The following is a 15329-nucleotide window of genomic DNA, read 5'->3' on the forward strand; positions in this document are numbered from 1 at the left end:
AATGTCGCTGTTCACAACAAGAATATAAAAATAAAACAATAGACACTTGACGGCTTTACCTTGAGTAGGCACGATGACGAAGACCAGGCCAATTCCAACGAAAGCGGAAGCACCAATCATGGAGTAGATGAAGTAGGCGCAGATGCAGCCGGTGACTGGCGCGCACCACATGCTGTGCATGAACACGGACACCAGGTCGAACCTACTGACGTCGTTGGACAGCAGGTTGACTACCTGCCCAGCAGCCGTTTCACCCAGCGCCGTGCGACTCAGCCGTAAGGACTGAAATACACCGTGTTATTCGTGTCTATTGCTCTTTTTGCAACGTAAACCTCTTAGCTTATTGATTCACTATGTTTCAAAATGTATTGTTGAGCAGAACAAGAAACGTCATCAAATTCCAATAACTATTACCTATATACACTTAAGAAATAAATAAGAGAGAGAGTGAAGGCAGGCTTAAAATTTAAGACGCAGCTAACTACGGGGGTAATCCCAAAAGCAAGGTCTCCAATTTTTTTATTAGTACATAGACCTGTTTATTTCTACAATGGTTTACATAAGTTTACAGTTTGAACATTTAGCTATTTTTCGACACGATCACCATTTCTGTCGATGCATTTTTGTAGACGATGTGGCAGTTTTTGTATGCCCATGTCATACCAGCTCGCCGCCATGCTGTTCAGAAAGTTATGAACCTCTTCTTTCACCTCGTCGTCCGAACTGAATCGCTTTCCGGCCAAATGCTCATTTAACCTAGGGAACAGGTGATAGTCACTGGGCGCCAAGTCAAGACTGTAGGGTGGGTGGGTGATTATGACCCACTGAAACTGTAGCAGGAGAGCAACGGTTTGCCGAGCGATGTGTGGGCGAGCGTTGTCATGGAGAATGTGTACGCCCTTGCTCAACATTCCTCTTCTCCGGCTCTGAATTGCCCGTTTGAGTTTTTTCAGAGTCTCACAGTACCTGTCAGCGTTAGTTGAGGTCCCAGTGATTCAGCTCCGACGACGACGTGAAAGAAGAGGTTCGTAACTTTCTGAACAGCATGGCGGCGAGCTGGTATGACATGGGCATACAAAAACTGCCACAGCGTCCTCAAAATCGCATCGACAGAAAAGGTGATTATGTCGAAAAATAGCTAAATGTTCAAGCTGTAAACTGCCGTAAACCACTGTAGAAATAAACAGGTCTACGTGCTTATAAAAAAAATAGGAGACCTTACTTTTGGGATTATCCTCGTAATGGTGTCACAAAGAAGTTGTTAAAGCATCGTGCCAGCCTCGCTCTACTGATGTAAAAGCGCCATTTTTTAAAGTCGTTACCAATATCAATATTGCTTCTTAGCCTACATTTTTTTAAATGTAAATATCGAGAAACTGCAGTTCGTTTTGTTTCTTTCGTGCTGGAGTATTAAGGGTTTCATGAATATTTCATGAAACTCTTAAAAATAATTCATTGATGATACTTAAACCTTCCACTTTCTTTGACAGAATTTTCAAATATTTGGAAAAAGTCGTGGAAGATGACTTGTTGATCATCGAAGATCTTTACAGTGACCATTTACAGTACGAGAAAGCAGTTCTTCGCGGGTATTGACTCCCCATCATTCGTCAAGCCAAATAAAAATCCATGGTCATGGACTCCTCAGACCGTGCTAACTGAAAGGTAGAAACAACTGCGATCATTTCATCGACTGGAAAATGCACTACTTTTGCAAGACTTCAGAACGACAGTAACTTTCACATGATGTTACTGCCAAGTAACATGAACTTGGACGAAACATAGAAAGAACAGCTACACTGTAGTACAAAAGGTAACTGAAAGAAATAACCAATGAGACGAACAAAAACGACACTTTTATTCAAAGGCAATAGTTGCACTGAAGTCACTGCGGTTCATGATAGACCCCTGGACGAAAAAAAAAGACGGGACACGGTTCTTAATAGGGTGTGTGATCACCAAGGAAGGCAATGCACGCTCTATAACGTGTTCCCATGCTGATTACAGGGTTGGTGAGGAGTTCTCCTGGTAGGGCGTTTCATTCCTCCACCAAGGCGGATGACAATTCGTCGCTGGTCGTTGGTGCCTGTGGACGTGCTGCAACACATCTCCCCAACGCATGCCACTCATGCTCGATGGGATTTAACTCGGGGGAAAGGGAAAACCAGTCCACTCGCCGAATATCCCCTCGTTCCAGGAGCTCCTGCACTTGCGTTGTGCGACGCGGTCTCTGACTGCCATCCATAAAATTGAAGCCACGGTCGAACGCAACCCCACGTGGGGATTAAGTACATTGTCAGAACATCGTTGACGGGTGAGTGTACCATTTTCAAATATTTCGAGATCAGTACGCCAATGCAACTATTTACCTTCGCACACCATAGCACCTGGGCCACCAAAATGATCATATTCTGTTCCTGGGAGCACTACATGTTTCCATCCATCGCCATATAAGAGCACGTCCAGCATCTTCGAAATGATGTTTTGGGTCCAGATGTTATAGTGTGCGAGGCATAATGGTGTATTGGTGTACTGATCTTCAAATATTGAGTACGGTACACTCGCCGCTCAACGTTATTGTAATACTGTACGTCTTCCCAATGTGCACCTTATCATGGATACCTTCAGCCCTTATTTCATTTTTACGAATGACAGTGTGCAACCGCATCGAACAGCAGCAGGTGGAGGAGCTGTTGGAACGAGAGCATATGCAGCTAACGAACTGGCCCGTACTTTCACCCCGACTTAAATCCCACAGAACAGGAGTGGGATGCGATGTGGAGGTGTGTGTTAGCCCGTCCACATGCACCAACGACCATGCTAAAGCTGTCTACCACGCTAGTGGAGGAATGGAACTCTCCGCCATATTCCTTGACTTCCCGAAAGCGTTTGACTCGGTGCTTCACTGCAGACTCATAACTAAGGTACGAGCACATGGGATTGGTTCCCAAGTATGTGAGTGGCTCGAAGACTTCTTAAGTAATGGAACCCAATACGTTGTCCTCGATGGTGAGTGTTCATCGGAGGTGAGGGTATCATCTGGAGTGCCCCAGGGAAGTGTGGTAGGTCCGCTGTTGTTTTCTATCTACATAAATGATCTTTTGGATAGGGAGGATAGCAATGTGCGGCTGTTTGCTGATGATGCTATGGTGTACGGGAATGTGTCGTCGTTGAGTGACTGTAGGAGGATACAAGATGACTTGGACAGGATTTGTGATTGGTGTACAGAATGGCAGCTAACTCTAAATATAGATAAATGTAAATTAATGCAGATGAGTAGGAAAAAGAATCCTGTAATGTTTGAATACTCAATTAGTAGTGCAGCGCTTGACACAGTCACGTCGATTAAATATTTGGGCGTAACATTGCATAGCGATATGAAGTGGGACAAGCATGTCATGGTAGTTGTGGGGAAGGCGGATAGTCGTCTTCGGTTCATTGGTAGAATTTTGGGAAGATGTGGTTCATCTGTAAAGGAGACCGCTTATAAAATACTAATTCGACCTATTCTTGAGTACTGCTCGAGCGTTTGGGATCCCTATCAGGTCGGATTGAGGGAGGACATAGAAGCAATTCAGAGGCGGGCTGCTAGATTTGTTACTGGTAGGTTTGATCATCACGCGAGAGTTACGGAAATGCTTCAGGAACTCGGGTGGGAGTCTCTAGAGGAAAGGAGGCGTTCTTTCCGTGAATCGCTACTGAGGAAATTTAGAGAATCAGCATTTGAGGCTGACTGCAGTACAATTTTACTGCCGCCAACTTACATTTAACGGAAAGACCACAAAGATAAGAGAGATTAGGGCTCGTACAGAGGCATATAGATAGTCATTTTTCCCTCGTTCTGTTTGGGAGTGGAACAGGGAGAGAAGATGCTAGTTGTGGTACGAGGTACCCTCCGCCACGCACCGTATGGTGGATTGCGGAGTATGTATGTAGATGTAGATGTAAATGCCAGAAGAAATCCTTAGAAACCTTGTGTCTAACATGGGAGCACTTTGCAAAGCGTGCACTGCCATCCGTGGTAACCACACACCCTGTTAAGAACCATGTTCCGCCTTTTTTATTGTCCACGAGACCATCATAAATCGCGGGGACTTCCTTATAATTATTGTCTTTGAATGATAATGTCGTTTCTGTTGGTCTCATTGCGTATTTATTTCAGTTACCTTCTCTGCTATCGTGAAACAGTTCTTTCAATCAGCAGTCGAAGTTTCATCGAGCTATGTTACTTGGCAGTGACGCATCATGCGAAAGTTGGAGGGATGACTGTCTACGTGATCCTTACAATGAGGAGGAGCTCTGTCATACTGAAACTACAGAGGGTCCTCAAAACGTATTTTGAAAAATCGTAAGTATAGTTGTTTATATATGTGATGGAGTAAATAATGAATCTGGCAGCCTGCCGGTCAGCTAACGACGTCAGACATTAATGCGAAAAAAGTCACAATACTGTGTTAGGTGTCTGTTTTGCAAGACCACGAATAACTGTTACTTGTATCATGTATTCCAATGTGGCTGAAGCCTCGTTCATCACCGATAAGTATACCGGAAACAGATCAATTTTTTTTAAAAAATAAGTGAGAAAATATAAGAAGCTGAGAAGTGGTTCTTATTTACAGATGTTCAAGACACTAAGACTTTCACTCACTTTATTTGTTCAAAGTCCTGTTGCATGTGTGTGAGGGAGAGACAGTCACAAAAGGGAAAGTGCCTGTAAACAGTTCGAACGTACGGCGAGTAATAGTATCCCTCAGCGAAACGGCAGCAGGGAATTGGAAGGATCGTCTTGTGCACTCAGTGTGCATGCCTGGGGAGTCTCATTTAGTATGTTGAACACAGTTTTATCAGCAGCCGCTGAGGGAATAAGGTACAACCGCCTGTAGACTGGTGCACGTCGGAATGACCAACGCTTGTCGTCTGGTCTGACTTGTAAGACACAAATGGCTCTGAGCACCATGGGTTCAAATGGTTCAAATGGCTCTGAGCACTATGGGACTTAACGTCTGATGTCATCAGTCCCCTAGAACTTAGAACTACTTAAACCTAAAGGACATCACACACATCCATGCCCGCGGCAGGATTCGAACCTGCGACCGTAGCGGTCGCGCGGTTCCTGACTGTAGCGCCTAGAACCGCTCGGCCACTCTGGCCGGCTTGTAAGACACAGTAAGAGCGTGGGACTCCGAAGGCAAAGTTGAGACGGTGTTGTGTTTTTACATGGTGTTTTGATCATTAATGCTGGAATTTTCTGGAAGTGAATGGCCATGTATTTGCATGTCCAGCGACTGGCAGAGAAGATTGAGAAGACCAGCATTGCTCACGGAATTTCAGAGAAACACCCAATCTACAGCATGGCTCCAATAACTGCTCATGGTCCACCGGTCCTGAGTCGAGTGGAAGACTTGAACCAGAGATTTCGAATGTGCTGTAACAATCTGGGCTACGACTTCTTAGACTTGTGTCATGGAGCTGAAAACCATGGGGTGCCCTTGAATGAGTACGTATCAACCGAGGCAGCTGACTGTGTCTGAGGTCCACAAAAGTTTTTTATTTTATTTTATTTATTTATTTACATTTTTTGCCGAGCGGTCTAAGGCGCTGCAGTCATGAACTGTGCAGCTGATCCCGGCGGAGGTTCGAGTCCTCCCTCGGGCATGGGCATGTGTGGTTGTCCTTAGGATAATTTAGGTTAAGTAGTGTGTAAGCTTAGGGACTGATGACTTTAGCAGTTAAGTCCCATAATATTTCACACACAATTGAATAATTAATTACTTTTATTTGCGGCTCTTCGTCGTTCCAAATAATAACAGCTGTAAGACAACCGAAGTATTTGAAATATTAGTGTCAGACCCAAAGACTTCCCGCGAATTAGACTATTAAAATAGTAGTGGTTACCTATCGAAGTATTCGCATCAAAGAACAGAAGTATGACTCTCGCATTATATGGCGGTCGAAGGGAGTGATGGGTTTGAACATCAGTCTTGTAGACTGCATGCTAAGGAAGATTTGGAAAGATGGCACTTCCGAATAAATTGCCAATATTTTGGGTACTGATACGTTTTTATTTCACAGTAAATTTATTTCAGATAGCTTTCTGACTCATCCTTGTCCCTTTGAATTTTTAAGTTCACAGATTCATAGATATGCTTGGTAAATGAGGCAGAGACAAGTGAGGAACTCACCTTGCGGTAGATGAGCGAGCAGCAGGAGGTGCGCATGCGCATGCCGGTCCTGAGTGCGCCCAGCATGTAGTGGTTGAAGGAGACCGTGCTCAGAGCCGTGATGACGACGATGGCGGCGGCGTACAGCACCGCCTCTTCTCTCGGCATGGTGCGCGGCGGCGTGAAGTACTGCAGCAGGTAGCCCAACATCAGGGGCTGCAGCATCCTGCCGGGCAACCAGGCATTTGCAGTTACCTGACTGGACAGCGGTTTCCTGACTCTGTCAGCCGGTGTTTTTCCCCGGTGTGAGGAATAATCACTCAGTGTTTAGCCGTTGTTTTCGCCATTTTCAGGAGTGGTTATGGTAAACTTGTAAGACACAGTAAGAGCGTGGAACCCCGAAGGTAAAGTTGAGACGCTGTTTTGTTTTTACATGGTGTTTCGATCATTACTGATGGAATTTTACGGAAGTGAATGGCCATGTACTGAAAATGGCACAGAGATTCCGAATTACCCTATCTGAGGTTCAGGATACCAATTAGTGGACATTAGTGGGGAGTATTTGCGGTGGTATACTTTCAATGAGGCGTCTGAATATCCTCAAAAGCCGAAACCAGAGATAGCAGTGATGTTGGACGCTGGAGTTGATGTCGGGATTCTGGGCAGGCCAATCCATTGGAATGGTATTGTATACAAACTATTGCCTCATAGATACTGTGGTGTCACCGCCAGACACCACATTTGCTAGGTGGTAGCCTTTAAATCGGCCGCGGTCCATTAATATACGTCGGACCCGCGTGTCGCCACTGTCAGTGATCGCAGACCGAGCGCCGCCACACGGCAGGTCTAGAGAGACTTACTAGCACTCGCCCCAGTTGTACAGCCGACGTTCATAGCAGTGGTTCAGTGACAAATACGCTCTCATTTGCCGAGACGATAGTTAGCATAGCCTTCTGCTACGTCATTTGCTACGACCTAGGAAGGCGCCGTATTCAATTGATATTTATCTTGAAGCATGTACAGTCTAGAGAGATGTACACCAATTATGGATTAAAGTTAAGTATTACATCATCTACGTACTTTATTTGCAATTCTCAAGACATTGTCCTGTTCCAGACCTCACGCCAGTCTGCGTGTAATTAAACGCGTGCATTTCGGCCTCCTCTAGCAACACGGTGTTGGCTCTTCTGCCAACACTACAGATACTGCTTTATGACAGGATGCATTGTCTTGCTGGTACAAACAAACATCGTCTCCGCATTGTTCCCCTACTGTACGCTGTACACAGTCCTCTAAAATGTGTTCATATCCTTCCGCATTTAGCGATTTCTTAAGGGCAAGTAGGGGACCACATCACAACCTCGAAAATCATCCCTATATCGTAACACCATCTCTTACGTAAATTACAGTTGGCACTACACTAGATGACAGGTAACGTTCTCGAGGTATTCGCCTAACCCAAATCCTCTCATCGGATTACCGAAAATCTCAAAATCACTCGTTGTTAGTCATCCACTGTCTAGTGGCGTCCCTCTTAACACTACTTCTTTGCACTGAAAACAAAAATATAGAGTTTATGAGAAACTGCTCGACCATTGTACCCTGTTCTCTTTAACTCCGCACATGTGACTCAAGTACAAAAGAGAAGAAACAACCGCAGATAAACCCAAACATCGCGAGAATATTGAAAATCTCGCACGACGCGCGTGCGCTGTAGCTTAGGTGCTTTTCGTAGGCCAGTTTGAGGTAGTTTTCCGACTTGACAGACCACAAGCGTCCTGTATCAATATGTTCGTCTCAACTTCCTCTATATTACTGTGGTACGTTGTAAACAAAGACAATGAATAATACAGAAAATAAATAGAAATGTATATTAAAAGTGTTCTGTCTCGGAAACCATTCGGAATAGGGCATATATCCACATCAAGTCTTTTGTTCAGAATCAGTAATGCTATCACCCGTCGAAACACGTACCTTTCCTCCTGACTCACCCTATATGTATATATAATCTCTTTAGTTCCGCACACACAGTCATTGTGCTATCTTAATTGCTGGTAGCATTTTGGAACACATGAATTATTCCTTCCGCTGATTTCATGTGTGGTTGTAAATCATCGCATCGAAACAAGCCCCCGGGAGTAGACAACATTCCATTAGAAATACTGACGGCCTTGGGAGAGCCAGTCCTGACAAAACTCTACCATCTGGTGAGCAAGATGTATGAGACAGGCGAAATACCCTCAGACTTCAAGAAGAATAATTCCAATCTCGAAGAAAGCAGGTGTTGACAGATATGAAAATTACCGAACTATCTGTTTAATAAGTCACAGCTGCAAAATACTAACACCAATTCTTTACAGACGAATGGCAAAAATTGGTAGAAGCCGCCCTCGGGGAAGATCAGTTTGGATTCGGTAGAAATGTTTGAACACGTCAGGCAATACTGACCTTACGACTTATCTTAGATGAAAGATTAAGGAAAGGCAAACCTACGTTTCTAGCATTTGTGGAGTTAGAGAAAGCTTTTGACAATGTTGACTGGAATACTTTCTTTGAAATTCTAAAGGTGGCAGGGGTAAAATACAAGGAGCGAAAGGCTATTTACAATTTGTACAGAAACCAGATGGCAGTTATAAGAGTCGAGGGACATGAAAGGGAAACAGTGGTCGGGAAGGGAGTGAGGCAGGGTTGTAGCCTCTCCCCGATGTTGTTTAATCTGTATATTGCGCAAGCAGTAAAGGAAACAAAAGAAAAATTCGGAGTAGGTATTAAAATCCATGGAGAAGAAATAAAAACTTTGGGTTCGCCGATGACAGTGTAATTCTGTCAGTGACAGCAAAGGACTTGGAAGAGCAGTTGAACGGAATGGACAGTGTCTCGAAAGGACAATATATGATGAACATCAATAAAAGCAAAACGAGGATAATGGAATGTAGTCGAATTAAGTCGGATGATGCTGAGGGAATTAGATTAGGAAATAAGACTCTTAAAGTAGTAAATGAGTTTTGCTATTTTGGGAGCAAAATAACTGATGATGGTCGAAGTAGAGAGGATATAAAATGTAGACTGGCAATGGCAAGGAAAGCGTTTCTGGAGAAGACAAATTTGTTAACATCGAGTCTAGATTTAAGTGTCAGGAAGTCGTTTCTGAAAGTATTTATATGGAGTGTAGCCATGTATGGAAGTGAAACATGGACGATAACTAGTTTGGACAAGAAGAGAATAGAAGCTTTCGAAATGTGGTGTTACAGAAGAATGCTGAAGATTAGATGGGTAGATCACATAACTAATGAGGAGGTATTGAATAGAATTGGGGAGAAGAGGAGTTTGTGGCACAACTTGACAAGAAGAAGGGACCGGTTGGTAGGACATGTTCTGAGGCATCAAGTGATCACAAATTTAGCATTGGAGGGCAGCGTGCAGGGTAAAAATCGTAGAGGGAGACCAAGAGATGAATACACTAAGCAGATTCAGAAGGATGTAGGTTGCAGTAAGTACTGGGAGATGAAGAAGCTTGCACAGTATAGAGTAGCATGGAGAGCTGCATCAAACCAGTCTCAGGACTGAAGACCACAACAACAACAACATCTCGGAAACCATTCGCAATACTGAACATGTCCCGTTGAAGTTTTTTGTTCAGAATCACTAATACTATAGCATCTCAAAGCATGTACCTTTACTCCTGACTCACCCTGCATATATATATATATGAGAGAGAGAGAGAGAAGGGTGGGGAGAATAATATACATGGGAGAAACAATGTGACCAAACGCCCTACGCCCTGCTATTGTAGTTAAATCTGACTGCGAAGAAGAAAACAAAACCGCAGATTTTTACAGCACACCACAGAATTTTCTTTCTAGCCGCCGGTTTTAACAGAAAACCTACCGTCGGAATGTTTCTTAAGAGTGTCGTGTAAAAATTTGAAGTAAGTCGGTCAGGAACTTCTCGAGATTTTTATTAATAACGTTTCCCCTATATATTTTAGGATAACGAAACATACACTATCCGATCAAAACAAACCGAACACCCCCTATGTAATGCAGAATTGATCACTAAACGTCACGAGAGCCGAAGTCGCCAGTATAAAAGGAGGCGGAGGACATTGAAGCAGTAACGGCAGAAAGGGGTCGATCAGGAGACTTTAGTGACTTCGAACGTGAGTTAGTTTTCGGATGTCACCGGGGTAACAAATCCATCAGGGGCATTTCAGCCCTTCTAAAGCTGCCCAAATCGACTGTTGGTAATATTTATATATTTATATGAGCAGTGCACTGTTTTACTTTCTTCCGTGCAGTCGGTTTTAACAAAAAAAAAAAAAAAATGGTTCAAATGGCTCTGAGCTCTATGCGACTCAACTTCTGAGGTCATCAGTCGCCTAGAACTTAGAACTAATTAAACCTAACTAACCTAAGGACATCACACACATCCATGCCCGAGGCAGGATTCAAACCTGCGACCGTAGCGGTCACGCGGTTCCAGACTGAAGCGCCTTTAACCGCACGGCCACACCGGCCGGCCGGTTTTAAGAGAAAAATTGTAAATTCGTAAAGTTGTGTTTATGATTTATCAGTTAATGATTAGAATACCACTAGAATCAGAATCGTCCGAAACTTTGTATGTTACTCGTTCGCAGATTAAAACTGTGCGAAATAGTGTCAATGAAGCTACTATCATCACATATCAAACAGCTACAGAGGTCTCTCTCATACCCTGTACACTAATGAGCCCAACCAATTTGAACGAATCAAGGATTCATTTGCAGTAACAACAAAGAAGGCTCGAGGTTACAAATACAAATACGTTGGACCTGATTCACGATCAGCGTGTTTTTCGTATGGTCAGATTTAAGTTACCCTTTCACGAAATGTTAGTTCAGAAAACTAGTTCATTTTTTTACCACACAATACCAAGAAAAACGAAAAATTCTTTACATTCTGAATTTTGTGATTGTATCGCGTACGAAAAATTTAGACATATCCTGTGATTTATTATAATTTCGAGCTCTATATCTCCAAAGTGGACTATTTCGCAACAAAGGGTCGAAATTTGCTTCCTGACAAGTCATCCAGATTAGGACGTACATTCAACTCACATAGCCGGGTCCACTACTATGAATACAATTATGTTCTTGAAATGACGAAATCTTATGATTGGTGGCAATTGTGAACACGGAAGAAGTAGTGTGACAGTCTAAAGATGATCAATATAGCACTTGTTCGTTTATTGTTAACCAGGCACAGAACACGTCTGGTACATGTATTGTACAACGTTTTGTTAATTCTAAGTTTATCTGTAGACGCAAAGAGAGTCAAAGCAGGCATATGCAGCCTCAACATACCTGAGGACTATATCGTAGAGAAATATAAGACATCCCATTCTGAAGTACTCCAAGCCGAACGTCCGCACTATTGCACCTATGAGGCTAGGTTTCTTCTTCTTGAGCTGTTTCTCCCATTGCCTGAAACAAGAATGACAGATATATAACTTATTCCGAATCTGCAAATCTTTTCGTATATAATGGTCAGAGTTTTTGCTTTCTGACAACAGTAACCAATGTATGCTATCCATTTCGTCTGTAACGTTGTTGTCTCTGTAGATCTCTCTGCATCAAGTATTTCTCAGATTGTACTGTTTGAGAGCTTCCCGACATGATAACTGCTTCAGTGGTTTACGGGCGTCGCTTCGGATAGTGATCGTTTATCTTCTCCTGTGAATGGCGAATCTGGAACATTAAACAATAAGTCCGAATTTCTGCAGCCGTGTGTTCAGCATACCACACATTCCGCACCTAAATAGCTTTTTCAGATGCAGAACAAACGTATTTTGGCAGATTGTTTTCCGGTGTTAAAGAAGTGCAAGACTATCAAAAGGACAGAATTTTATGTCCTCACGTCATCGAATATAGTGTGTGCCGTAAATGATTTCGTATTTGATATTTTAACTATATGAATAAATTAATAACTTATAATTCAGTAATACTACTACAGTGACCATTATCTTATTTTAGCTTTATGTAGTAACTAATAGAAATTACTGATAATTGTTTCTTGAACTTTTCTTGTATCGCGCTTTATCAGTGCATAAGTGTCCGCCCCTGGTAGTTGAGTGGTCAGCGCGACGGAATGTCATACCTAACGGCCCCGGTTCGATTCTCGGCTGGGTCGGAGATTTTCTCTGCTCAGGGACTGGGTGTTGTCCTTATCATCATCATTTCATCCCCATCGACGCGCAAGTCACCGAAGTGGCGTCACCTTCAAAGACTTGCACCAGGCGAACGGTCTACCCGACGGGAGGCCCTAGCCACACGACATTTCTATTTCCATTGCATAAGTATGACTTTAAATTTGCTCCACCTTCATGGAATCTCCCCCGCCCTTCTCAGGTCGTCTTATGCGTGTCCTCCACATGGTATATATAGCAAAACTAATTTGGGAAGTCGTTTGCTATCCACTCCCCGTTTGCATTCGAACCAGACAATGCAATATTTAGTTGATTGGTCTCACTTAATACATATTCCGTTTCGTATTGATTAGCTTCTTGTGTGATGCGTTGTAGAGGAACTTAGTTATATGCGTAGCTTCCTTTTCTGCATCCTGTATCTAAACTAGAATCGCATTCATTGGAACTCATCTTTCGCTACCATACAGCAATACTAAGAGAGTCATTCTTCAACGTCTCGAGCAGGCATACGCAGTTGTTTTCCGAGGGTTTCTGTTGCTATCATGTAGTATTCGACAACAGTCATACTGTATCTAAGTGACTGTACTTGCTCTAAAGCACTTACGCTTCAGGTATTATCTGTATCGCAGAAGCCCCTAATTTTCTTCTTGTCTTTTGAATTGTTAAACATCAGATTTCTAATGCACATTATTTAAATGATAATGTGCTGATTGTACATGATCTCCCATTTCCTGGTATCTTAGCCATATGAACGTCCTTGACAACTTGAAACCTACATATTTATGTCAAGTTCCGTACGTCACTTAGACGTCCCATAGTGTGAGTGATGCTGCAGATACTCCCTAACTAAAATTTCACCAGCCTTCTTTTCTTGTGAAGTTTTATTTTTTGGTTGTTATTAACTCGGATATCTGTTTTTAATATCCCGCCGCTCCAGTGTTACAGAGGCGCACTCAGACTGAGGCAGCGGAGCCGCGAGGATGGGATTCGCGGCGGACACGTCGCGCGGGGATGTTTGTTATCCCTCTACCGGGAATACGCTGCCTGACAAAAAAGAAAAACACTCAGAAGACATGGTCGGACTTCAGTGTGACTTCATACGCGTACAGACTGTCGGCGAGTGTGTAAAAATTAGTGCTGCAATTCTCTGTGACAGACAGAATTGCCATGAGAGAGCATTAGTGTTGTTTGTGTTTAGTGTTGTTACCTGTCTGGTAGAGTATGTAGGTGTCAGATGTCGAGTGATCGCTGTGAAAGACACGGAGATGCCACACACTCGTGTGAGACAGCGTTATCAGGACCTGTCAGTGTTTGAAAGCGGCGTCCTAGCGGGTCTCTTTTTGACCGGCTGGTCCAATCGTGCGGAACACGGGTGAGTGGGGAAACTGGATATTAAACTGTCCCTATTCCTTCTCTGTTTGACATTCGGATGTGAGAGCGGCCCGATGATGGACTGCGTGGGAACGTGAGGGCAGGTATACGCGTAGTCAAGGTTCCGATCGACCAGGTGTGACGACCACAAGGAAGGACTGCCTTACTGTACACCAAGCAAATCAAACTCGCTTCACGTCTGTGCCTGTCTTCAGAGAACAAGTAGTGGACTCCCTGCAACATTCAGTATCATTCCGCACCATTGATTGTAGACTAGCATCAGTCACAGGAAGGAATTATCATGATACGTGTAGGCTGCCGTTAACACCACAACATAAAAGGTTGCGTTTGGAGTGGCACCGTGACCGGCAAACATGGATTGGCGATTATGATAGCGACCTGTGTCCCATTCTTTTAGAAAGGAATAGCAGTCATTTCTGGTGTTACGGCGAGTGTAGCCGTCGGATATGACTTCACCTCACGACTGGTAGTGACTGAGGGAACTCTGACGCCACAATGGTACATCACAGACATCCTGCGTCATCCTATGTTATCTCTCGTGCAACAGTATCACAGTGCCATTTTGCAGCAGGACAACGCATTGGATGTTGATAAATGGCGTCGTATTGCGTTCGTCGATGAATCACACTTAAGCATTACCGCAAATGACTGTTGTAGGCGAGTATTGCAGTGCGGAGAGAGAGATCCTATTGATTGCTGATGAAAGGGGTCGCATTGCGTTTAGCAATGAATTACTCTTCTGCGCTGTTCCAAATGACTATCGTAGGCGCCGGCCGAAGTGGCCGTGCGGTTAAAGGCGCTGCAGTCTGGAACCGCAAGACTGCTACGGTCGCAGGTTTGAATCCTGCCTCGGGCATGGATGTCTGTGATGTCCTTAGGTTAGTTAGGTTTAACTAGTTCCCATAGTGCTCAGAGCCATTTGAACCATTTTTGACTATCGTAGGCGAGTATTGCAGTGACCTGAAAGCTCCTATTGATTGCTATTGATCGATGAATAGCGTCACATTGTGTTCAGCGATGAATTACACTTCTTCACTACGTCAAATGACCATCGCAGGCGAATGCTGCGGCGACCTATGAGGGCATTCTTTTAACTGCAGATGAAAGGCGTCGCATTGTATTTAGCGATGAAATGCACTTCTGCACTGCCTCAAATGGATGTCGTGGATGAGTATTGTGGCGACCTGAGAGGGATCCTATTGACTGCTGATGAATGCCCTCGCATTTTATTCAGTGATGGACCGCGTTCTGCACTATCCCAAATGACCATCGTAGGCCAGTATTGCAGCGACCTGAGAGAGATCCTATTGTCTGCTGATGAATAACGTCACATTGTGTTCAGTGATGACCCACACTTCTTCACTACGTCAAATGACCATCGCAGGCGAATGCTGCGGCGACCTGAGGGAGATCCTATTCACTGCTGATGAATGGGGTCACATCGTGTTCAGCGATCTATCGCACTTCTGCACTACCTCAAATGACTATCGTATGCAAGTATTGCGGCAACCTGGAGAGAGATCCTATTGTTGCAATGTTTTCGAAAGTCACAGCGCTGTCACTCCAAGCGTCGTAGAGTTGGGAGTCATGGCT

The 15329-nt window shown here is 43.9% G+C and overlaps 1 protein-coding gene across 1 annotated transcript in view; it reads right to left on the reverse strand.

Annotated features, from left to right (window-relative positions):
- Positions 1 to 15329, reverse strand: part of LOC126236242 (ATP-binding cassette sub-family C member 4-like) — a 180777-nt gene that overhangs the window by 110022 nt on the left and 55426 nt on the right. The window contains exons 3-5 of the mRNA XM_049945385.1: positions 11503 to 11622; positions 6183 to 6387; positions 60 to 282 (exon numbers count right to left, since the gene is read on the reverse strand). Of these exons, the coding sequence (XP_049801342.1) occupies positions 60 to 282; positions 6183 to 6387; positions 11503 to 11622 (548 nt within the window). The remainder of the gene's footprint in view (positions 1 to 59; positions 283 to 6182; positions 6388 to 11502; positions 11623 to 15329) is intronic.

The sequence above is a fragment of the Schistocerca nitens genome, chromosome 2, assembly GCF_023898315.1.
Source record: "Schistocerca nitens isolate TAMUIC-IGC-003100 chromosome 2, iqSchNite1.1, whole genome shotgun sequence".
Lineage (NCBI taxonomy): Eukaryota > Metazoa > Arthropoda > Insecta > Orthoptera > Acrididae > Schistocerca > Schistocerca nitens.